The sequence below is a fragment of the Lithobates pipiens genome, unplaced genomic scaffold, assembly GCF_037356315.1.
Source record: "Lithobates pipiens isolate NorthernLeopardFrog02 unplaced genomic scaffold, aLitPip1_a1.2 Scaffold_10, whole genome shotgun sequence".
Taxonomy (NCBI): domain Eukaryota; kingdom Metazoa; phylum Chordata; class Amphibia; order Anura; family Ranidae; genus Lithobates; species Lithobates pipiens.
The window spans coordinates 18,069,746-18,096,249 of record NW_027507686.1 but is presented as its reverse complement, the minus strand read 5'-3'; the positions used below and the strand labels follow the sequence as shown (position 1 = coordinate 18,096,249).

Here is a 26,504-nt window from a genome sequence, read left to right as displayed (position 1 = left end):
ATGAACTGCACATCTAGTTTACTGTATTTTAGGCTTTCGGGGGGAAGCAGTGGGAGTAGAATAGGCCCCAAAATCAGTACTCCATTGGTTTTGAGAGAAATAGTGCAACTCAAAAACCGCATTACAAAAAAATAAAAATAAAAGTTACAAGGGTGCGTTTTCAATGCATTTCAAATGGGGAAAGGTACAGTTTTTGCGCGTTCCCTTTTGAGTGAAGCTCTGCTGTAAGCCTAGGTTTCCATTATTGCCACCTGAAAGTCGCACGATTCTGACATGACTTGAAGCAGCGCCTGTGTATTCTTGAGGTGTATGGACCTCAAGCCGCATCAAAGTCGGACCAAAGTAGTGCAAGGACTACCTTGAAGTCGAACAGATATGAACGGTACTCATTGGAAATCATGGGGTACGACTTGTCATGTGACTTTGCAAATCCCAAGTCGCACAAGTGGAAACGTAGCCTTAATGATGGGAATAGCTGGCATTTTGGGGCACCCAGGACACAGCCAGGTGCCAACTGACCAATACCTCTCCTAGTTTATATCATGGAGAGAGTTGGATCCGTGTTTTGCTATACAAGGTATGAGAGGAGTGCCTCTATTTATGTGAATATCATTACTGAATTCAACAGTAGAGATGTACCCAAAAAAAAAAAATATATATTACAAAGAAGCATCATCACATTTTATTACTACAAGATATTTGCAGTTGATATTGGAAAAAAAAAAAAATAAAAAAAAAAAAAAAAAACAACAAGAGTCCATTCATTTCCCAAGTTCAATTAAATTCCTAAGCAGCCAGCACCATGCTAACTGTAGAAGAACAGAAGCCTAGACCCGATGGAACCAATGGGGGGATACAGAACATTAGCAGCCATATGAAGCTCACTTTCCTGCAGCTTTTGAGGAACTCCATGAAATCCTGACAACCCCCTCCCCCCCGCCCCGTGCTACATGAAACTGTAAGTGCCGGTTCACACTACCGCGACTTGTCAGGCGACTTAGCCGCCTGACAAGTCGCGCTCCGTTCTGTACTACGGAACCGTTCTAATAGGAGCGACTCAAGTCGCTCCGACTTAGAAAAAGGTTCCTGTAGTATTTTCGGGGCGACTTCAGGCGACTTGCATTGACTTCTATACAGAAGTCATTTTGCAAGTCGCCGCTGAAATCGTGTGCAGGTCGCGTCTGTGAGACGCGCTGCAAGTCACGTCGCCCCTGTGTGAACGGGGGCTAAAGATCGACTGAAACCCCCATTTCCTATCAATCATTTCAGGAGAGACAATTCACTTTAAAAAGCGACACCGTCACCATTCAGTTAAACTTTTAAAGCGGAAGTAAACCCGATTTGATTGTTTCAAAAAACAGTTGACGTTCCCAGCATGCTGAGAAAAAAATGACAACTGTCACATTGGTTGTGCTCTCAACCAAACTGTCAAACCATCCAATGGCCGCAGTCATAAAGGATCGTATGTGCAGCATCATAGCAGTTGCCGAGTTAAAAAATAAATTTAAAAAAAGCCAAGATGGCGGCTTCCTTGGCTGAAAACGATAGCAGGGTTTACTTCCACTTTAAAATCACATCTCCATACCGCAAAAGCCCATTCCAATAGAGGGGAGATTTTGGGCTGGAGGGAACATGCAACTCTCCCCCCCCCCCCCCAGTGTAAAAGTATTGAGGTCACTTAGTCACCAGGCAAAAGCACCATTGTGTGAAGGCTTGTGATATCAACCGCCATCTAACAGAACAAAACAAAAAGGGTGCAAATACCTGGTGCATTATCAACAGCACTTTACTAAAGGATAAAAAGAGTACAGTGGAACCTTGGTTAACGGAAAAGACGAGCAGCTTTTTTTTTTTTTTTAATCCCGACTCAGTTTGAGTGTTGTCTCGCAAAACGAGCAGAATTCTCGTGACACTCGGAATGGTTCAGAAATACTCGGAATGACTTGTAAATACTCCATTCCCGAGTGTTTCCGAGTTCAGCCGAGCTGTCCCCAAGTATTTCCGAGGATCTCTGGCGCTCTCCCACCTCTGGCCACATGCGGCATTGCATGCAATGGAAGTCAATGTGGAACGAATGAGCTTAGTTTCCATTGACTTCTATGGGTAAACTCGCTTTAATATGCGAGTGCTTTGGATTACAAGCATTCTCCTGGATTGGATTATGCTCATAATCCAAGGTTCCACTGCATATACCCTCAAAAGCGAAAGTTGTAACAGCGTTGTACGTAAACCAAAGAAGCGAAGGGTCTTACACAGGATGGAACTCTTCTTCTTCAGCCGACGTGTTTCGGGGGACGTGCCCCCTTTCTTCAGAGCAAACAATGAGTTTTCGCTCCGAAGAAGGGGGCGCGTCCACCCGAAACACGTCAGCTGGTATTATGACATTCATTTGAACCAGAATAGTTTCGTCTTGTGTAAGATCCTTTGCTTCCTCGGTTTATGTACAACGCTGTTACAACTTTTGCTTTTCTTAGTATGTACTTTTTTTATTATCCTTTAGTTAAGTGCTGTTGATAATGCGCTAGGTATTTAAGCCCCTTTGTAACTGTAAAAACAGAATAAGCGCATTATCAACAGCACTTAACTAAAGGATAAAAAAAGAAATGAAAATGGATTACATACTAACAAAAGCAAAAGTTGTAACAGCGTTGTACACAAACCAAGGAAGCGAAGGCTCTTACACAGGATGGAACTCTTCTTCAGCTGACATGTTTCAGGGGACAATGATATTTGCTCTGAAGAAGGGGGCACGTCCACCCGAAACAAGTCAGCTGGTATTATGGACATTTATTTGAACCAGAAGAGTTTTGTCTTCTGCAAGATCCTTGGCTTCCTCGGTTTATGTACAACGCTGTTACAACTTTTGCTTTTCTTAGTATGTACTTTTTTTTTTTTATCCTTTAGTTAAGTGCTGTTGATAATGCGCTAGGTATTTAAGCCCTTTTGCAACTGTAAAACAGAATAAGCGCATTATCAAAAACTAAAGGATTAAAAAAAAAAAAAAGTACATACGAACAAAAGCAAAAAGTTGTAACAGCGTTGCACATGAACCGAGGAAGCAAAGGGTCTAATGCCCCATACACACGGACATTCCGACCACAAAATCCGTCTGATTTTTTTCAGACGGATTTTGGCCGAAACTAGTCTCGCATACACGCGGTCGCACAAAGTTGTCGTAAAATACGTTCGTTCGGAACGAGGCGAAGGACAAAGCGGCAGGACTACATAGAGGCCAGTAGCCAATAGTTTTCCCCTCCAAATTTTTTTATGAGCATGCGTGGCACTATGTGCGTCGGAATGCTCTACACACGATCGGAAAAAGCCTGATCGGATTTTGTTGTCGGAAATTTTTTTAGATCCTGCTCTCAAACTTTTTTCTGTCGGAAATTCAGACAGAAAAAGTCCGATAGAGCCCACACATGATCGGATTTTCCGACAACATACTCCGATCTGACTTTTTCCGTCTGGAATTTCCGACCGTGTGTACGGGGCATTACACAGGATGAAACTCTTCTGGTTCAAATGAATGTCATAATACCAGCTGACGTGTTTCGGGTGGACGTGCCCCCTTCTTCAGGGCGAAACTCATTTTCCCCCCGAAACATGTCAGCTGAAGAAGAAAGAGTTCCATCCCATGTAAGACTTCGCATCCTCTGTTTGTGTTACAACTTTTGCTTTTCTTAGTATGTACTCTTTTTTAGCGTTTAGTTAAGTGCTGTTGATAATGCGCTAGGTATTTAAGCCCTTTCGATTCATTCTGTTTTTACAGTTGCAAGATTCCCGGATCTTAAGAGGGATGCATCGGCTTAATAATCCAGTCCGGGTTTTGCAGTGACAGTTATCAGTGGTGGCAGTCTGTTCTGTTTCTCTGGAATCCTTTTAGCTTTTCCGGTGTCAAGATAATAATTCTTTCATTCGCCATCTAAGCTCCAACACCAGATCTTAGACAGATAGTGCAGCTGGGAGCACGGGCTGAACGAGTATACATGCCTGGCATCGGAGGCATGGCCTATGTATAGACATTGTCACTTAGGCCTGGTTATACAAAGTGACAGGGTCTCTTTAAAAATGACAGGGCTGAACTACCGATCAGCATACGAATTCTTAATCTTATTATTTAACCGATGAATCCTGAATTGTTGTCCTATGATCAGCACCCACCGCTTCCGAGACGCTGGAAAATCCTTGCTCACTGTGGAGAGAACACAAAGAATCAGGGATATGCCGACATCGGCTCAATTGGCTTGATTGCTCCTAAAATCTCCCGAATGGGACATCTGAAAAACTTACATCAGCAGTTGCTCCAGTTCCCGTGTGACTTTTTGATTGCTCCTAAAATCTCCCGAATGGGACATCTGAAAAACTTACATCAGCAGTTGCTCCAGTTCCCGTGTGACTTTTCCTACAACGGGGGGTCCTTGATAAGTGAGGGCGGTGTACAGCTGGATGAGAGAAGCACCCGCACGGATCTTCTGAAGAGCATCCAAACCACAGCTGATACCCCCTACTCCAATAATGGGGACCTTGCCTGAGAAAAGAAAGGATATCAGAGCTGAGGGGGGGGGGGGGGGGGGTCATAACTGAGGTGAGTGGCCAGTCTGCACAGGTGTTGGAGGCACAAAGGTACTTGGAATCATATCGAACACAGTGGTGATTGGATATATCTGGACTTTTTACAGTGTAATTTATTTTTTAGTTGAATATGTTTATCATATTGGCTATTTTTAAGTGAATGTGTTTTGTGAATGATTTGTTTGCACAATTTGTATAGGAGAAGAAGTGCGAGTATTTATTATTTATTTGAGTTGCGCTAAACTAATCTTATGCTACAAGATATTTTAATGCACCAACTGTTTAAGGTGTTGGCGGTTTATTAGTTCGGCTAATCGATTATGTTGGAACAAATCCATAAAGCCCCCACCCACCATCCAATGCCTATACGTATCTTTAGATGTAGGTTTGAACACTATTCTCCACGGATTCCGGTACATCTGAGTATAGGGAAACATGTACCATGTTACCCGACTCCCCGCAATGTAGCACTGGGGCTGACTGTCCAATCACCAGCGCTGTCATATGGGGGTAGCCAGGAGGTGTTCCAATCAGTTTCCAGTTGTTGACAATACTAGGTGTTCTTGTCAATTGCCGGTGACTTTGTGGGTGTGACGACAGGGATGTAGCGATAAAAATGTAGTCACTGGAAGGTGCCCAGGACAGGGTCAAGGGGTTGATTGGAGGGTGCCTAGGACATGGTTGAGAGGTTGGTTGGAAGGTGCCTAGGACAAGATTGAGGGGTCGCTTGGAGGGTGCCTAGACGGGGACTGAGGGGTCGGTTGGAGGGTACCTAGGACAGGGACTGAGAGGTCGGCTGGAGGGTACCTAGGACAGGGACTGAGAGGTCGGCTGGAGGGTACCTAGGACAGGGACTGAGAGGTCGGCTGGAGGGTACCTAGGACAGGGACTGAGAGGTCGGCTGGAGGGTACCTAGGACAGGGGTTGAGAGGTCGGCTGGAGGGTACCTAGGACAGGGGTTGAGAGGTCGGCTGGAGGGTACCTAGGACAGGGGTTGAGAGGTCGGCTGGAGGGTACCTAGGACAGGGGTTGAGAGGTCGGCTGGAGGGTACCTAGGACAGGGGTTGAGAGGTCGGCTGGAGGGTACCTAGGACAGGGGTTGAGAGGTCGGCTGGAGGGTACCTAGGACAGGGGTTGAGAGGTCGGCTGGAGGGTACCTAGGACAGGGATTGAGAGGGCGGTTGGAGGGTACCTAGGACAGGGATTGAGAGGGCGGTTGGAGGGTACCTAGGACAGGGACTGAGAGGTCGGTTGGAGGGTACCTAGGACAGGGATTGAGAGGTCGGTTGGAGGGTACCTAGGACAGGGTTGAGAGGCCGGTTGGGGGGTACCTAGGACAGGGTTGAGAGGTCGGTTGGAAGGTGTCTAGGACAGGATCAAGGGGGTCAGTTGGAAAGTGCCTAGGACAGTGCCTCGAAAAACAAAACAAAAAACAAACAAACTCACAGGCTGTGCAAGGCCCACAGACAGTTCTCCTTTCAGACACGTTGGTAAATGAAGGCCAACATATTCTCTGGTGATCTCACCTGAGGTCAGAGCGTACATCTCTCTCACGGTCTCTGTTGCCATATCTCGAAGTGGAACTCCACTCAGCCCGCCCACCTCGCAACTCTGAGGGTCCTTGAGGGTATTGGGGCGACTGACTGTCGTGTTGGTGACAATCAAACCATCAATACCCAGCTGAGGGCAGCAACAATAAAAAGGCAAAATCAAAATCTGCCTAGAGATGGACTTTAAAGCATATTTAAGACGACAAACATATTCATGGAGAAGTTAAAGCAATATTAACCCCAAGAAAATTAGCAAATTGTAGCGCACCAATTTTTAGATGTAGTACCTGCATTTGTCTTTTTTTTGGGGGCTCTTTCCCTTGATATTTACCTGGTGATCCTGCCAGTATAGCAGGGAAAAACCTCACAGAGCCCCACATCCACACAATCGATGTCGATGTAAGATCTGACATCACTCAGCTGGTCCAGGCTGGGGAAAGATCCTGACTTCAGAGTCGGGATCCACCCAGGAGTTTAACCAGCTGCCACTGGGAGACTGAGCCAGCTGCTCCCGCCCCCTCTACAATCCGGCCACAACGAGCAGGAGTTCCACTTTTGGGTGGAACGCCACTTTAAGGCCCAGAAGAATTTACCCCTTAACCACTTCAATATCGTGCATTTTCACCCCCTTCCTGCCCAGACCAATTTTCAGCTGTTACATTTTGAATAACAATTGCGTGGCACTGTACCCATATGAAAATTTGATAATTTTTTTCCCCACAAATAGAGCTTTCTTTTGGTGGTATTTGATCACCTCTGCGGTTTTTATTTTTTGCGCTATAAAACAAGAAAAGAGCGACAATTTGGGAAAAAAATAAAAAATAAAATCAATATATATATTTTTTTTTTATAGCAAAAATAATAAAAAAAACACATCTCCTCAGTTTAGGCCAATATGCATTCTTCTACATATTTTTGGTAAAGAAATAAATAAAAAATAATAATATTGCAATAAGCGTATATTGATTGATTTGTACATTTTTATTGTTATTTTTTTTCTAGTAACGGCGGCTGATAACTCAATACAATCAGTTCTTAGAGCGCAGCATCGTGCGAGTGTCATTTATTCATTCTTTGAGAACTGAGTCCAGATATAGCGATCTGCGATTTGTATTGTGACTGCGATATTGCGGCGGACACTTCTGACACCATTTTAGGACCATTCACATTTATACAGCGATCAGAGCTATAAAAATGCACTAATTACTGTGTAAATGTGACTGGCAGGGAAGGGGTTAAAACTAGGGGGTGATCAAGGGGTTAAATGTGTTACCTAGGGAGTGATGCTAACTGTAGGGGGAGGAGACTCACAAGGAAAGACCAATCGGTGTTCCTCTGCACTGGGAACACACACCATCGGTCTCCTCTCCTCTGACAGGACGTGGATCTGTGTGTTTACACACACAGATCCATGGGCCTGCTGTGTTCACAGGCAATGGCATCGGGTGTCTAGTGACATGGCGGAGAGCACCCCCTAGAGGCTCAGAAAGTAAAAGACGTCACATGAGGGCGACCCGGAGGGACAAAGTGTTCCTGCCGCCGTCATATCACTATGCGTGGCAGAGAAGTGGTTAATGACCAGGCCATTTTTTGCGATACGGCACTGCGTAGCTTTAACTGACTTTGTATCCAAATAAAATGTATGTCCTTTTTTTCCCACAAATAGAGCTTTCTTTTGGTGGTATTTAATCACCTCTGCAGTTTTTATTTTTTTATGCTATAATATATATATATATATATATATATATATATATATATATATATATATATATATATTATATATATATATATTTTTTTTTTCAAATAAAAAAATCTTCATCAGTTTAGGCCAATATGTATTCTTCTACTTTTTATTTTATTTAGTTATAGTGTCTAGAAAAATAGGGGGATATATTTATGGCATTTTTATTATACATTTTTATTTATTTTTTACTAGTAATGGCAGTGATCAGCGATTTTTAGCGGGACTGCACCATTGCAGCGGACAGACCGGACACTTTTTTGGGACCAGTGACATTTATACAGCGATCAGAGCTACAAATACCCACTGATTACTGCATAAATGTCACTGGCAGGGAAGGGGTTAACACTTAGGGGGCAACCAAGGGGCTAAGTGTTCCCTAGGGAGGCATTTCTAATGGGGGGGGTGAGGGGACTGACAGCGATTACAGAGAGATCGCTGTTCCTGATCACTAGGAACAGCAGATCTCTCTCTACTTCCCTGAGAGAACGGGGATCTGCCTGTTTACATTGACAAATCCCCATTCTGGCTCTTGCTAGTCGCCGTACATCACGGGCTGCCGGCCACGTGCATCGGCTCCGGAATCGCAGGCACGCCCCCTAGAGCTCGTAAAGCAGCCGAAATACAGCTAAGGCGATTTGCGCAGCTGTGCCAACCGGGCGCAGTATAACTGTGGCGGCCGGCCGGCAAGCGGTTAAAGTGAAGTTCAGCTTTCATTTATTAGTCCAATCCATCGAAACCTGCTAATCTAAAAAACACTCCCCCCCCCCCCCGACTGACAACGCTGGTGTCCAGATGCGTCTGCTTTACTACTTCATCCAGAATGCAGACACCTTAAGACAGGAAGTGTGTTATTGGCAGGATCACCGGGTGAAATAAAGAGGGGGGGGGGGAAGAAAAAAAAAAACCTCTAATGCAACCACCACATCTTAGAGTTGCAATATAGCAATATATTACATTTTTGGTTTTGTGTTTAACACCAAGTAAAAAATAAAAATATAAAAAAATTAATTACATCATTTTTACTACTTATTACTAATAGATATAACAGCTTTGTACCTCTGTAACCACACTGGCGATGTCTTGCTTATCACGCGGAGAAAGATCCGGTGCAATCTTCACCAGTAACGCCGGCCTGTGGTCTGGGGGCAGGGCATTCCGCGCACTCACCACCTAGCGGGAAAATAACGGACTGAAAACTCACATCGACACAAAACCTGCTGCAAGCAATCTCTAACCATTACACACCTTGGCCAGCAGATGGTGCAGTTGCTCCCTGCCTTGCAGGTCCCTAAGCCCGGGTGTATTGGGACTGGACACATTGATAACGAGGTAATCAGCCAGGGGGCCCAGTTCTCGCACCCCCCTGGTGTAGTCCGCGGCTGCATCTTCTGACGTCTTGTTTTTTCCCAGATTTATTCCAAGCGGCATTCCCTCTAAAAGAAATCAGCATACGCATCAGAAAACGTGCCTGGGCACTGTGGAAATGTAAGACAAACTGTTTGGCGACTTCAAGTTTTCTCTATGGCAGTTAAGCAAAGCAGCTTGTCGCTAATCAGCCCCGACGATGTGATTAGACAACGAATTAGGGATGCACCAATACTTTTTTTTTTTTAAGTACTCGCCGATACCAATTACCGATACCTACCGCAACTGTTTTGTTTTCACTTCAGCTGTCAGCAATGGTACAACGCACTGAAAAGTTATTTAATAGGGCTGTGGAAATTAAAGATTAATTCCTCGATTCATTTTTTTGATCGAACAAAATTGGTACACCCCTCTCCGTCGGCTTCAGGGTCTCGTCTGAGATCCGGTGACGTCACAGACATCGATGTCACCGGACTCCTCCCCCTTCCCCAAGTGCCTCCGTCTGCTAACTAAGGAAAAGGGGAGGAGTCCGGTGACGTCAAAGTTCTGATTGAACGTAACGCGTACAGGGGAGGAGCTATACAAGACGTCACCCGCTGCTGCCCTACGGAACTGACACGATTGTCGGCTTTACATGCTGTGTTTTTATCATCTTTATGTGAGTAGTTTGTGTTTGAACACAAAAATTAAATCTTGTACTTAAGCAGTGAGCACTTAGATCTTTTCTTTCTTCCCATGACCTTCCGTCCTTGCTGAGATCTAAGGAGAGGTGAGGGAAGTTTATGGTCCGTGTTAACCCCTTTTGATACCCGCTTGCACGACCACCTGTTTGCACAGGGGTCCATGCCATAAGGTGAGCGTGATTAGTTAGACCGGAGTTGGAGGGATTGTCACGCTACTGTGGGAAAAAAAAAAAAGAAATAGTGACTTACGTCAGTGCTGCAGTTTGAATTTAAAACGTATTTGTGTGAACTGTGAAGTTAAGTCATGGATTGTGGAAACGAACTAGCGTATACCACATTTATCACCGACTAATGATAGAGCTGCAATGCAAGGAGATCAGATAAAAGTAGTTGGATCTGTATGTGCTTTATAATTAATCAAAATTAGTCGATCGATTTAAAAAAAAAATTGATTAATCGAACACGAAAATTTTAATCAGTTACAGCCCTATTATTTCCAAATTAACTTTTATTTCTATTACAAGGAACAAAGTTTCCTTGTAATAGGAATCTATTGTGACATGTCCTCTTTATGGAGAGATGCGGGGTCAATAAGATCCCACATCTGTCCACCAGGCTGGAAAGCATGAGATCGAGAAAATTCACCGATCTCATGCCGACAGCCGCGATCACGGCTTTGTTCACACCCGGAAAGCCGGGCGGGAGGTCATAACGTCACGCCCGGGCCTCCGACGGTCATAGAGATAACTGGTGACCATCTAGTCACTGGAAATCTCTATCGTCGTCATCCGGCGCCGGACGATTCTTTCTCTGGGCCCCCGATGGCACACGATGATTGTTCTTACCGTGCACAGAATCGCCGGCGGGAAAGAATGATATTTGAATGATGCCTGCAGCTGCACCCATCATTCAGATATCCCCTTCACAAACTCAAGGACGTCATATGACACCCTAAAGTATTGACGTGGTTAAGGCCGATTAGAGCAAATTAAGGGTTTATAATGGGGTTAAACAGAGGAACATTTGTTCATACCTTTGATATGCAGATGAAGAAACCAAAATATTCAAAATGAAACAAGGTTTCTTTTTATTGTAGTGTTTCTGCAGCTGAGCAATGTTGTTAATAAACATTCCCGGCTGCTTTTTTTTGACAGCTCCAATTACCGGACTTCTTTAACACTTCAACTGTCAACAGGGGGGACCCACCTACAGCTCAAAGAACTGAGCCTGAAAGTATCGGTTTCAGGTATCAACCCTACAATGGTGCAACCCTACAATGAAGGAGAAGCAGCAGGCTGATGAAAGCCTCTCTAGGTTCATGGTCTTTCCTTTCACATTTTGCGATCAGGAAGTGGGAGTGGGTACCTGTCAAAACCAGGTACCTGCTCTTCCCTTTCACCCCCCCCCCCCCCCAAAAAAAGTGCCAAATGTGGGAGTTGGGGGGCGGGGGTGAACAAATGGAGCTTCTTCTTTTGGGTGGAGCTCCACTTTAATATGCTGATCCGAATTGGATACGACTTAGGAGCCTGTCCAATATATTCTATGGGCTGAAATCACACCCAAGTTGGACTAAGGTAGTGCAGGAACCTTTTCTAAAGTCGGAGCAACTTGTGTTGGATCAGTTAAAGTGATTGTAAGGCCGCGTACACACGGGCGGATTGTCTGCCCAACTAAGTTCGTCAGACAATCCGACAGACAGTCCGTCCTACTTTTGAATGAACGGACTTGACCACACACAATGAACAGACAGTCCGCTGAAAACTTGCGCGATGACGTGTACAGCACGTACGACGGGACTAGAAAAACGACGTCCAATACACTGCAATGCAACCTTCGGGCGTGTAAATCCTTTCTGAGCATGCGCCATACTTAGTCCGTCCAACTTGCCTACACACGAGCGGACTGTCCGCTGAAACCAAGTTTGGACGGACAAAATTACGGAAATTCCGAAAGACTAAGTCCGTCAGATTGTCCGCTGAAAAAGTCCGCTGAAGCCCACACACGAGCGGATTGTCTGCTGAAACACGGTTTAGCGGACTAAGTTGGGCAGACAATCCGCCCGTGTGTACACGGCCTAAGGGTTTGTTTTTTTTGTTTTGTTTAATATAACAAACATATCATACTTACCTCCACTGTGCAGCTTGTTTTGCACAGAGTGGCCCCCGAACCTCATTTTCTGGGGCCCTTTACATAACCCCCTCGGAGAAGCCCTTTCCCCAAGGGGGTTGCCTTGCGGGAGCGCTCCCGAGTCTAGCATTTGCATCCATAGACATGAATGCCGGACTCAGCCCCGCAACCCCCCCCCCCCCCCCCGCGTCATTGGATTTGATTGATAGCAGCGGGAGCCAATGGCTGCGCTGCTATCAATCTAGCCAATCAGGACAGGAGACACCGGCTAGAGCTGGTGTGCTCACATCCCTGGCATGAGAAGAAGAGGGTTCAGGTAGGTAAAAAACGGGGTGCACTTGGGGGGGGGGTGGGGGGGGTGGGCTGCTGAACTGCAAGAGGGTTTTCACCTCAATGCATAGAATGCACAAAAGGTTTACATCCCCTATAAGACGGCTCTCATAGGAAAACATTGAATTTGACGCATCATGCGACTCTCACAAGTCGGATCCCCATGTCGCACCAATGGGAACCGGTCCTAACAGTGTAGATAAGCTTTTATAGGCCAGGTTATCATATAGTAATGATCATTATAGGCAGAAGAAAAAAGGTCCAAATACTGGAGGTCTCCTCCTCACCAGATGTCAGCTTCTTTTGCTTCTCTGTCCTACCGAGGAGTCTCTGGCGAACCGCCTCTATGCCATGACTGTTAAACCCGTACCTGGATATGGAGACATACATTCCATGATGTAATGAAGCCACACACTTTTTTCACCAATAAATCACTTTTTTTTTTTTATTCATTTTTAGAAAGGCGAGTAAATTATTATGACCTACGTTGATCGATTACTATTATTAATATGATAGTAACATTGTCACCTTGAAGAAGATGACAGCACTAAAATCTCTTAAAGCCCAAAATTTGATTCAAACTCTAAAGTCTGAAGGTGAATATTTCTAAAAGAATCAAAAAGGAAAAGTAGAAGTTACACAGCATGGGGGGTGAGGAAGAGCCCTACCACAACCCTGGGGGGTGTTCTCAGGATTCTTGCTGCAACAGATTACATTGGTCTAAAATTAAAGCCCATCTCTCCCCCCCCCCCCCCCCCATGGGTCCTAAGCACCCCATGTGCACCCTTTTCCTACAATATTCTGACCAGTCCAGTGACGTCACAGGTCCCCTCTCTTCTTCAGCGACCATGGTGGGTGGTCCTGTGCTGCACCAATGTAATAAAACGTGCATGCCACACAGTCCAGGAGATCTTAGAGCCCAGGCTGCGCGATAACAGGTGGATCACTAATACCCCACGGGGGGCTCTCAACAAGTAGGATTTGGTGACACTGGGTGTCACTCTACCTGGAAGATGAACAGCACTGGATACTGAAGCAGTACATGGCCAAGGATAAAGTATGTATGAGGGCAGTGGTCTCCAAAGTGCGCTCCTTTGCTTCCTTTTATCTGGCCCTTGGGGCACTATTTCTCCCACTGACACCAATGATGGGGCACTATTCCCCCCACTGACACCAATGATGGGGCACTATTCCCCCCCCACTGACACCAACGATGGGGCACTATTCCCCCCCCCCACTGACACCAACGATGGGGCACTATTCCCCCCCCCCACTGACACCAACGATGGGGCACTATTCCCCCCCCACTGACACCAACGATGGGGCACTATTCCCCCCCACTGACACCAACGATGGGGCACTATTCCCCCCACTGACACCAACGATGGGGCACTATTCCCCCCACTGACACCAACGATGGGGCACTATTCCCCCCACTGACACCAACGATGGGGCACTATTTCCCCCCACTGACACCAACGATGGGGCACTATTCCTCCCACTGACACCAACGATGGGGCACTATTCCTCCCACTGACACCAATGATGGGGCACTATTCTCCCCCCACTGACACCAATGATGGGGCACTATTCTCCCCCCACTGACACCAATGATGGGGCACTATTCCCCCCACTGACACCAATGATGGGGCACTATTCCCCCCACTGACACCAATGATGGGGCACTATTCCCCCCACTGACACCAATGATGAGGCACTATTCCCCCCACTGACACCAATGATGGGGCACTATTCCCCCCACTGACACCAATGATGGGGCACTATTCCCCCCACTGACACCAATGATGGGGCACTATTCCCCCCACTGACACCAATGATGGGGCACCGACACCAGGACATTTTCTACTCCTACTGGCCACAGTCTGGCCCCTCTAAAGATTGAAAGATAATAAACTGGCATTTTGTTTAGAAAGTGTGGTGACCCCTGTATTAGAGTGAAAGCTTTTTTTTTTGTTATGATATTTAAGGGAAGGCAATATGTTTAATAAGAAAACCAGTAAGACATCAGTCCGTTTGATAGGACTGGTAGCTCACCAATTGGGATCGCTCGTTCCCTAGAATGGGTCTCTCACACCTTTTACCTGTTAATAATCGCTCGGTCTTGCGGTAGGCGGAACACTCTTGGTTTTGGATTCCCATCCTGAGGATTTGGTGTAACGCTTCCGATCTCTACAAAGCCAAAGCCGACTTTGAAGAGCCCGTCCACGGCCTCTGCGTGTTTATCAAAGCCCGCAGCCAATCCCACCGGGCTCCTGAACCTGCAACCTAAAACATTCACCTCCTGGGGAAATAAAAGTTCCAGTAAGAGAAAAGAGAAATATGGTACTGTATGTATAAAATGATGTGGTGGGGCAGAATGAAAGTGTCACTAAATCCAGGACCCTGCAGTCACTATATCTGATCTCCCACAGTACACAGAACATGGAAACGCAATTATTTTAGTAAATATAAACTGCTAAATACATTTTCTCATCAGCAGTATATAGCAGTCTTGTGACTTCTATCAGTGTCTAGTTAAAGCTTGTAGGAGGAGTTCTCATTCTACTCTGACTGTCCTATGAGGCTGTAGAACCCCTGACCCTGTGTCTGGACAGTGCTGATTGGCCGATCACACGCACCCTCCAGAGAAAGAAAGAAAACTCTAGCAATACACACCAAACTGAACATGTGCAGCAGAGTGTCCCCAAGCCTCTGTTCTATCAGGAGATGGATTAGGGACTGTGGAAGAAGGGGAGGACCAGAGAAGACAGGATCAAACAGGCTCTTTACACAATGCGGAGGATTAACCCCTTAGGCTCCACAGCGAGTATAGCAAGCATGCTTTACTGCACATGCATACTGATTTTACTGTTGTGGGTTTAGTAAAACTTTCAGTTGAGCTTTAGGTTTTTAAAAGAGAAGTATTGGATTTTTTGTAGAATCATACTTGCCTAGGTGGATGCTGCATCTGTCCCCTACTGTCTCTAAGAATGGGAACCGAGCGATCAAACACTGCCGATTGCTCGTGTTCTCAGAGCTCCCAGGCAGAGAGCTGGTGACTAAAACACTGTTGTTTTAGTGGCGCTATTCGGCTGCTAGTGGGGGCCGCAATGCACCGCTGCCCCATTGATTTCAATGGGGCAGGGGCGCTTTAGGAGTGGCGTATACACCGCTCCTACAGCGCTGCAAAGATGCTGCTTGCAGGACTTTTTTTTTTTTTTTTACCGTCCTGCAAACGCACCGCTCTGGAGAGACAGGAGATGCTCTTTACCAGGCGATATTTTTAGCGCTGTAGCGTCTCAGTGCAAAAGTAGCCTAATGGGAGTGGTTTCATAATTATCTATCAGGTGTGCACCCGCAGGGCCCTAATGAGGAAAGCTGCTGGGCCTTCATCCCTTTAGGTGTTCCTACTGGGAGCCTTTCACCAAAAATGACATTTTTGTTGCAGGGGATGCCTGAAATCTCACTTCTGGGAAAATCAGTGAGCCAATCACAGGAGCAGGAAATGACATTTCTGGGGAGGGGTCAGAACACACTTTGTGTGCAGAACAACTCCAGGTGGCCATACTGAATTTATAGAAAAATGACATCGGCTGCTGATTGGAAAAGGAAAGGTCATTTCTAATAACATCCAATTACAATATGACTTGTGTCGCAATTGTATACGATAAATTAATTTTTTATTTGCTATTTTTTTCCCCCCACGGAAGTGGAGTTACCCTTTAAGTGACGTTTTTGCTTTCCCTTTAAAATTGTGGGTAGGAAAGGCTCTTGAGGTTTCCATACGCACAACATTACTAAGGCAGTACATACCAGACGTTGTGACTCGGGTTGTGTGCATCTCGGGAGCAGCCCCAGCGCTGCAAACCTTACAGACAGAGTGTGTGCCTGCTCCGGGGAGACGACCTTCTGCAATGCTGGTATCAAATGTTCAGAGTAGAAACGCTCGTCTCCTTTGATGGTAAGGTAAGAGGAAAACAGGAGCCCTCCTCCGCAGAGTATGATAGCCACATCCTTCAACCGGCGCTAAAAAGACAAAAACATATAAAATACACGGGAGCAAAAGACACGGGTGGGCGGAGTCACAAACATTAAGGCCCCATTCACACATTCAGTGTCCCCATTGGAAGCTTTTCCCTCTGTTACTTCCCAAAATTTAGGATTTTCTTTTACTTTTGATGATAAATGGTAAACAGGACAAATAGAGAGGATGTATCTACCTAAAGGGGGCACAGACAGCAATAACAACTGACAGGGGTTCTAACCCATCTCCACTCTATCCTAAACTAAAAAGAAATAAAAAATAAAGTTTTGCCTTTAGTTATACTTTAATAAAAAGGACAACTTCACTCTTCCTTTTTTTCATTATTTTGCCATGCAATACTCACCTTCTTTGCAGTGCTTCTTCCCCCCACCACTAGATGTCACCAGTGTTCTGGGTTGAATGATGGCCAGTGTTGTTTAACCCACTTTCTGTAGGTCCAGGCTGTCGTAGACCCGCCCCCTTTGGGGATGTCATCATGCAGCCTGGGCTCACAGTACTCCTGGACTAAAGAACATTGGACCGGTTTAAAGACTGCAGGGGAAAATGTATGAATCAGAGTTAAAAAAAAAAAAAAAAAAAAAATTATAATAAAAAATAAAAAAATAAGTAAAAAAAAATCTAAAGTAAAAGGGCTGTTACTGATTAAAATGTTCATAATTTTGATTAATTATAACGCACATACAGTTCCAACTACTTTTAGCTGATTTAGCACCATTGTTATGGCAACGGCTGAAGCCGGACATAGCGGGGCATGGCTAGGATGTCATAAACTCAGCCTCACCATGCCCATAATGCTGTCTCACCGTGCCCATAATGCTGTCTCACCGTGCCCATAATGCTGTCTCACCGTGCCCATAATCGCAGCGTCGCCGTGCCCATAACCACAGCTTGGGTCTGACTATAATGGCAGCCTCACTGTGCCCATACTGCAGTCTCGCCATGTACATAATCGCAGGCCTCAGTGTAGTCAGTGCCTATATTACACAGTCTGCGGGCATCTCCCGCTGTGTGTCTCCGAGCTGAGTGTGAAAACTGTAATTTGGAGGTGATTACATAATGAATAGAAGGAGCTTTTATTTATAATATAAAAAAAAAAGGGTATCAGTGATGATGACCAGGGTTGCGCTGATATACTGATACTTCCCCCTCCCCCCCCCCCCCCCCCAAGTAATCACTGACCCAATAAACTATATTTTTTTTATGTCATGTGACTGTTTTCATAGCACAATACAGACTAATATTATCTTCTTTTGCAGCACTGATGGGCACTGATGAGGAGGCACCATTATGCAGCACTGACTGGCATAACTGATGGGCACAGATGGGCCTCACTGCAGCTTCCAAAATTAATAATAAATATTATATTTTTTATGTTGATTTTCTAAGACAAATAGTTCCGTCACAATCGGCGACCCATCAGATTTGGTAACGTTCCACCGGAAACACTGCGACGCCCATCTTGGTACACCCTTCACTCGGCTGCAGTAAGCCTGCAGTCAGAAGGTGGCAGCGAAGCCCTTGTTACACCCAACCCATATAGTGAGTGGGCTGGGCGTGACAAGGTTAGGGATCAACCGATTATCTGTGTGGCCAATATTCACTTTTTTAGAAGTATCGGTCAACAAAGCTGACCGAAATTGCTCCAAGGTGTTTTACCGGGGTGATGCAGGCAGCTGTAGGTATCACCCCAGTACCGTTCTTTAGAGCTGACGGTCGGCTTTATTGTAATAACAACCGATGTGGCTCAGCAGCCGCTCAGCTGTTATTACAAGCAGCGGGAGAAGATGCCCCCCGCCCCCCACCCCTGCCCGGGCTCTCTCATCCCACCGGGAGGCCTAAGCAACCAGCCGGCACGTCCGCCGATGCTTTGTTCGGGTCTCGGATCTAGTAATCCGGAAGTGGTGTCATGACATCCCCTCCTGGATTACTGGCATCTTAAAGGCATCAGTTTTAAAAAATAAAGTATTAAAAAAAAGTCGATCTTGACGTTTTGAATACTTTGAAATGCGGAGGGTGTTGGGGTCTTATAGACTCCAGATCTCTCCATAAAGAGGGCCTGTCACATGCCTATTGCTGTTACAATTCTCCTTTAAGGGGGCGTGGCAGGGGGGTGTCCTTTTCCTGTGTAACAACATATTCGGCGACCCATCGCAGTTTGCTACGGAAGTGACATTCCGTCGCCGCCATCTTGCTACACCCCACACTCCTCCACAGTAAGGATGCACTAAGAAGGGGGAAAGCGGACATCTTGTTACACCCACCGGACTTTTGCACTTCACACGTTTTTATAACAGCAAAGTGAGTTTCTATAGTGAAATACAGGATTCAGAACTCCATCTGACTGCTTAGATCTTGAATTTTAAAAGCAGCGGCAACCCTGCTCATCTCACAGGTTTACTAATCTGACAGAAGTTCACTACTTTTAAAATTCAAGATCTAAGCAGTCAGGTGGAGTTGTGAGTCCTGTATTTCACTATAGAAACTGACTTTACAGTTATAAATACGTGTGAAATGCAAAACTCTGGTGGGTGCAACGAGATGTCCGCTTTCCCCCTTCTTAGTGTATCCTTACTGTGGAGGAGTGCTGGGTGTAGCAAGATGGCGGCGGTGGAATGTCACTTCCGTAGCAAACTGCGATGGGTCACCAAATATGCCAAAGGACACCACCCTGCCACGCCCCCTTAAAGGAGAATTGTGACAGTAATAGGCATGTGACAGGTACTCTTTATGGAGAGATGTGGAGCAAACGGCGATGGGTCACCGAATATGTCGCCACACCTGCATACTTTTGCTGGTAGGTGTCCCTCATTCCCATCTCAAAAAGTTGGGAGGAGTGAAGGCGGCTGTACAAACTCTGATTTCTAGTACAACGATGGATGAGAATGTGAATCAGAACAGACTGAGCTCCATCCAAGTGCCAATGTCACCATAACTGACAGCCTCAAAGGCATGCTGTGACTTGTAGTTCTCCTGAAGCCAGTAAATCTATCACTGGTGGGAATGTCTTGCATAAAACAACGAGAATAAATGAAAGTCAGATCTGCAGGGAAATCTACATAGTGGAATGTAATCTTACTAAAGGAGTCATTGTCTGTAGTGCACCACAGAGCACACGATTACCTTCACATGGGCTCTCAGCATCTTCACTTCCTGTGGCTGGGCTGTGGTCACATGACCTGATATCAGTGAGAGAGGCAGCCATGATTGATGTGGGCAAGCTTGATTATTATTTTTCTTCCCCCAAAGTAATCCTGTATTCAAAAGACTAAAGATTTGCTAATTTATGAGGAACAACTAGAAAGGCCGAGGTTGTGGCTGAGCAAAATCATGAAGAATCTCCACATTCATTAGAATTAATCAGCAGAGGTTGCAGTGCATTTGCTGGCATGTGATGATGATGATTGCTCAGAGCAGCACTCGGGGATTGCAGTTCTCACGAGATTTGGAAGGTGTCTCTATTGTGACGTCACTATTGTACTGCTTGTTGTTGTTATTGGGGCAGAGGGGGCTGAACCCGACCACCTGCACTGCAAGGGTCTTCTTGCTGATACTTCATTCATCTTCATCCATGTAAATAGCAGATATATCACCCTCCTCCACTGCTCCTGCAATATAACCGAAGGCAAAACTTTTTGTTTAGCTTTGGGCAGCGTGGAGAGAGATTAGAACCCCTGTCATGTTTTTATTGCTGCCTGTGTACCCATTAGGGTAAGGTGACCAGATTTTTTTAAATGAAATCCGGGAACATATATATATATATATATATATATATATATATATATATATATATATATATATATATATATATATATATATATTTTTTTTTTTTTTTTTTTTTTACTAATAATTGCGGCAATTAGCGTCTCTCTGCCCTTCGCCGCCACCGCCCGCCTCACAGCCTGTCGAGTCTTACTTTCCGGGCCCTGGCTACTACTGGGTGGGGAGTGGAGGAAGATCACTCCGGCCAGGGAAGGCAAGCGGGGATGTCTGGTCACCCTACATTAGGGAGATTTCCCCTCTCTATTTCTCCTGTTTATCATTATCATTTACCGCTTGCTGAGCAGCCGCCCTCATTATACTGCAGCAGGTCGGCACATTACATAGCTGCTTGAACCACTTGCCCCGCCCGCCCACCGTGATATGACGGCCTTCCAGAACGACCACTCTCACGCACACACGGGGGGGGGGGGGGCGCATCACGGCGATTGGTGGTGTGTCAGTCTGACACACCTCTACATTGGTCTCGGGAAAGAGCCTCTGCCGGAGGCTCTTTACCACATGCTCAGCCCTGTCCAATCACAGCTGGTCACGATGTAAACAGGAAGAGCCGTTGATCAGCTTTTCCTCGCTTGCGTCTGATAGACGTGAATAGAGGAGAGCCGATCAGCTGCTCTCCTGACAGGGAGGGTCTGTGCTGATTGTTTATCAGCGCAGCACCCCCTCGGATGCCTACCCAGGACCACTAGGATGCCGCCAGGACCACCAGGGATTGCCACCACACTGGACCAACAGGTATGCCACCCTAGACCACCAGGGAAATGCCAATCAGTGCCCATCCCCAATTCCTGCCAGTGCCATCGGTGATGCCTATCAATGCCATCTATCAGTGGCGCATATCAGTGCTGCTTATCAGTGCCCAGCAGTGCTGCCTATCAGTGCCACCCATAAGTACCCATCAGTGCCCATCGTCAGTGCCCGTCAGTGCAACCTCATTGGTGCCGCCTTATCAGTGCCCTTCAGTGAAGGAGAAAACTTACTTATTTACAAAATTTTTATAACAGGAACAAAAGAAAAACTTTTTTTATTTCAAAATTTTAGGTCTTTTATTGTTTTTTTAGCAAAAAATAAAAACCGCCATAATGTTGCAGTCACGATAAAAAAAAACGCAGATCGCTGCCATTACTAGTAAAAAAAATATATAATAATAATAAAAATGCCATAAATCTTTCCCATAGTTTGTAGATGCTATAACTTTTGCACAAACTAATCAATATACGCTTATTGTGATTTTTACTACCAAAAATATGTTGAAGAATACATATCGGCCTAAACGGAGGAAAAAATTTGCGTTAAAAAAAAAAAAGCCGCCATTCGGTTAAAGCATGGTGGTGAAGGGGTAAGGCTCGGCTCACACTGGGGCGCGCTCCATTCGGTGCAATGGAACCGTTCTAATCACAGAGACTCAGAGAAAGGTTCTTGTACCACTCGGGGCGACTTTCTTTGACTTCTATTGAAGAACTCGTGGGTGAGTTGCGCTGAGGCCGCTCTGTGTGGGGCGGCGGTCTCAGAGTCAGGCAACTTTGAAGCCACCCCAGTGTGAACCGAGGAGATTGTACAATCAGATTGTACAGTGTGTGGATTGTCAGTCAGAACATTGCCCAGCTGTGGAGGACTCTGGACATTCCATTACAGCCTGGAGTGACGGTTGCTGCATTGTTTATTGTTCTCTGCCACACCTCCTCCAACCGTCCACCCAGCCACCAAACTGTGCCCCGTCTCCATGGTAACAAGGCGACGCTTCCTTTTCCTCTCTACCAACCCCCCCCCTCTGGCTGCCGCCTGATTGGATAAACCTCCTGCCGCTCAGCCACACTCCATCTCCAATGGCCAGCCCTGTACCCAATGGTCGGAAACAAGGCGAAAGCCGTTTCCTAGGTGACTAGAAACTCACCCAACCATCGGTAGGCGGATGGAAGGGCCGCGCGGTGATTGGTTCCTGCAGCCACGGGAGTGGGCGGGACGTTGGCTGTGGTTGGCGAGGCGGCTTGCCATTCTGGCTGTTCATCGGGTTAGGCTGCACCGACTGGGGATGAGAGAAGCGAGGAGCTGAGAGATGCGGACCGTGGTGAGACCTGCAATGGTTGTCTATGTCTGCAGATTTACATATTATATTATAGATGTCCTTTTTTATTTTGCAACTGAGGGGAAGCTGTGCATGGGAACCAATCATCTTCCAGCTTTCATTTGAAAAGCTTAAGTGTACAAACTGAAGCTAGAAGCTGATTGGTCGCCGCAGACAACTGCTCCAGATTCTGTCTGCTCCAGTTTTGGTAAACCCCCCCTCCCCCATCGTGTGCGGCATACACCCTCCATGTGGCTGGAGACCGCTCTGTACGCCGTATAATATACCTTACATGTTCCGTTCTTACCGCACTGGAGCGTTGCGGGTTCTTTTTCTTTTTGTGTATCGGGTGGTCCATTTGCTGTAATTGGCTGTCCTTACCAGCAACAAATGCCCCAAAGAAGCTTCTAGATCTTTTTTAAAATGCATTTTTTTGGTGCGTTTTTTTTTTTTTTTTTTTTTTTTGCCGTGTACCAAAGATGCATGGGAAAATGCGCAAATCCTACCTGTGCTTGGGGCATAGAACCCAAATGTCCCCCTAATCACCCCCCTAGTGTTAACCCCTTCCCTACCAGTGACATTTATACAGTAATCAGTGGCTATTTATAGCTCTGATCCCTGTATAAATGTTACTGGTCCCAAAAAAGTGTCTAAAGTGTCCAGCATGTCCGCCGCAATGTCGTAGTGCCGCTAAAAATCACAGATCACCGTCATTACTAGTAAAAGAAAGAGAAAATAAATAACAATGCCATTTTTTTTTTAAATATGTAGAAGAATACATCGGCATACAATCGCCTAAAATGATGAAAAAATTCGTTTTTTTACATATATTTTTGTGGATATTTATTATAGCAGAAAGTGTTTTTCATGGGATGGGATGGTATAGGAATGGCAGCGTCCGGGGCGGTAATGGCAGCGTCCGGGGCGGTAATGGCAGCGTCCGGTGCGGTAATGGCAGTGTCCAGTGCGGTAATGGCAGTGTCCGGCGCGGTAATGGCAGTGTCCGGTGTGGTAATGGCAGTGTCCGGCGCGGTAATGGCAGTGTCCGGCGCGGTAATGGCAGTGTCCGGCGCGGTAATGGCAGTGTCCGGCGCGGTAATGGCAGTGTCCAGCGCGGTAATGGCAGTGTCCGGCGCGGTAATGGCAGTGTCCGGCGCGGTAATGGCAGTGTCCGCTACGGTAATGGCAGTGTTCGGCGCGGTAATTGTAGTGTTCAGTATGTGAATTCCCTTTTTTATTTCACATGGTATTAATAATAAACCCCCCCCCCCCCCCCACACTCCCCCCTTCCCATTCCCATACAGACCAGTCAGTCCAGCCATAGTAATAATGAAATCCGTTGGGACGCACTGGATGGATCACTGCGGAGTTTATACCGCTCATCTTTTATTCATGCCATTCAAATCCTATTTACATTTCTCCGCTTCACTGGGCAAAGCATTGTGTTTACTCAACTGCCGCCCTTCCCATCTGCACATGTAAAGGGATACTAAAGCTATATATATATCTATATATATATATATCTATATATATATATATATATATATATATATATATATATATATATATATATATATATATATCTCCAGTAGGTTGGCTTTCATTACAATAGAGACTCTTGGGGGGGCCTTACGACCCCCCCAATATCACACCTGTATGCCCCCACCCCTATCTCACACCTGTATGCCCCCCCATCTCACACCTGTACACCCCCACCCCTATCTGACACCTGTATGCCCACCCTCGCCCCCATCTCACACCTGTACGCCCCCCATCTCACACCTGTACACCGCCCCCCCATCTCACACCTGTACACCCCCGCCCCATCTCACACCTGTACACCCACCCCCCCATCTCACACCTGTACACCCACCCCCCCATCTCACACCTGTACACCCCTGCCCCCATCTCACACCTGTACACCCCCGCCCCTATCTCACACCTGTACACCCACCCCCCCCTATCTCACACCTGTACACCCACCCCCCCTATCTCACACCTGTACACCCACCCCCCCTATCTCACACCTGTACACCCACCCCCCCTATCTCACACCTGTACACCCACCCCCCCTATCTCACACCTGTACACCCACCCCCCCCTATCTCACACCTGTACACCCACCCCCCCCCCCTATCTCACACCTGTACACCCACCCCCCCCTATCTCACACCTGTACACCCACCCCCCCTATCTCACACCTGTACACCCACCCCCCCTATCTCACACCTGTACACCCACCCCCCCTATCTCACACCTGTACACCCACCCCCCCTATCTCACACCTGTACACCCACCCCCCCATCTCACACCTGTACACCCACCCCCCCTATCTCACACCTGTACACCCACCCCCCCCTATCTCACACCTGTACACCCACCCCCCCTATCTCACACCTGTACACCCACCCCCCCTATCTCACACCTGTACACCCACCCCCCCCTATCTCACACCTGTACACCCACCCCCCCTATCTCACACCTGTACCCACCCCCCATCTCACACCTGTACACCCAACCCCAACACATACTGCTCTTCTGCGTCTCCATTTTTATAAAAATCTGCTCCTGCGCAGTTGTGTCATTGGTCTCCTCCGGGGGGAATTTGGGAGCCTATGTCACAACTATCCCAGGAGGCAGGGGCTTACCAATCCGCACTTTTCCACACATGCACAGAAAATGCTGCCGGTCACTATATTTCTCATCCACTTGAAACCCGCCACAGATGTGCCACATAATTGAGGCTTTGTAACCCACTGCCACGGGGCATGGCAACGTTTTTACATAGATCAGGTTCATGGGTGTGAAAGCAGGCGCTGTGCGTTTGGATCCCTGCCCGCACTCCAGCACGCATGTCCAATATGTCTGTGCATCTGGCTACACTTATGGGTTGCGGGCACACAGCTGCAAGGTGACTTCACACGTAGCCGACAGCGGCTCAGCGCGGAGGGCGGGTCTGGATGAGCCCTAATAGGGGACATTGTGAATATTTCCCCACCTTTTGGAAGCTGAACGCTCCACACATTACTTACTATTTATAAAATATTCACGTCTGTTGATTTTTTTTTTTTTTTTTTTTTCAGGTGATGGAAAGACAGTGACCAAAGGCAGCCAGAGCTCAGAACAGAAGCTGGGCAGCTTCCACCCAACGTTCACAGCTTGTATGAAGAACAGCTCCACAGGATGAGCAGCTTGGGCATCAGGAGGCATCATGAATCCAAGGTCAGTGAGTGGCGGGTGACCTGGATTGCAGGTGAGGCTTTTTTCAGGCGCTATTTTTTAGCGCTAAAGCACCTGAAAAACACCTCCAGTGTGAAAGGGGTGTAAAGTAAAACCTACCAATTTAACAGTTTCAAAAAACTGTTATGAATGTAACTGTCACTTTACTTGTGCTCTTAACCAAACTATCAAACCATCCAATAGCTGAAGTCATAACTGATCACATATGCAGCACTGTGGCATTTGAAGATTAACTACTTAAGGACCGCCTGCCGCAGTTGGGCTGTTTGAAGAGGAATACCAGGGTTATGGCAGCACCTAGCTTCCATACCTCTGGTATACTCTTCAAGAGCGGACGGTCCTCATTCAGATAAAAGTGGTCTCCGCGGCGCATTCGTCACTTCTATAGGGCCCCCCCCCCCTCCCCACTGCGCTCCGGTTGTCTCCACCGCTTAGCAGAGCCGTTGGTAGTGGCGGAGACGATCAGGTCCTCTTCCCTCACAGGCAGTATGCCGAATAAGGGAAAGATGGCACCCGTTTGGCTCCATAACATTGGATGCTCTTAAAGGGGAAATTACATTACATTTCATTTTTTTTTTTTTTTTTTTGCTTTTTAGTGTGAATATAAGATGTGAGGTCTTTTTGACCCCGGATCTCACATTTATGAGGACTTGTCATGTTTTTTTTTCTATTACAAGGTATGTTTACATTCCTTGCAGTAGGAATAAAAGTGACCCAAATTTTTTTTTTTAAAAGGACAGTGTAAAAAAATAAAAATAAAAAAAAGTAAAATAAATAACTAAAAATAAATAAATGTAAAGTCCCCGTCCTGCTGAGCTCACGTGCAGAAGTGAACGCATACGTAAGTCGCGCCTGCATATGAAAACGGTGATCAAACCACACGTGTGAGGTATTGCTGTGATTGGTAGTGCAAGAGCAATAATTCTAGCCCTAGATCTCCTCTGTAACTCAAAACATGCAACCTGTACAATGGAGATTTTTAAAGGGTAAAAGTTTTGTCAGCATT

General features: G+C 46.4%; 2 protein-coding genes across 4 annotated transcripts in view; one reads left to right on the top strand and one right to left on the bottom strand.

The window, feature by feature from the left end:
• Positions 1-659: 659 nt before the first annotated feature.
• Positions 660-19,667, bottom strand: DHODH (dihydroorotate dehydrogenase (quinone)). Its single transcript, XM_077452046.1, has 9 exons — positions 19,537-19,667; positions 16,185-16,397; positions 14,474-14,673; positions 12,659-12,741; positions 9,112-9,299; positions 8,923-9,036; positions 6,099-6,252; positions 4,369-4,528; positions 660-4,192 (listed from the first exon to the last, which is right to left on the bottom strand). Exons 1-9 carry the CDS (start codon positions 19,555-19,557, stop codon positions 4,114-4,116), a joined length of 1,212 nt encoding a protein of 403 aa, XP_077308172.1. The 5' UTR covers positions 19,558-19,667; the 3' UTR covers positions 660-4,113.
• Positions 19,668-22,179: 2,512 nt separating this feature from the next.
• Positions 22,180-26,504, top strand: part of PMFBP1 (polyamine modulated factor 1 binding protein 1) — a 76,109-nt gene continuing 71,784 nt past the window's right edge. For all 3 annotated transcript variants that reach the window (XM_077452032.1, XM_077452024.1, XM_077452015.1), the window contains exons 1-2: positions 22,180-22,261; positions 25,342-25,480. In XM_077452032.1, the coding sequence (XP_077308158.1) occupies positions 25,442-25,480 (39 nt within the window). In that variant the 5' untranslated portion in view covers positions 22,180-22,261; positions 25,342-25,441. The remainder of the gene's footprint in view (positions 22,262-25,341; positions 25,481-26,504) is intronic.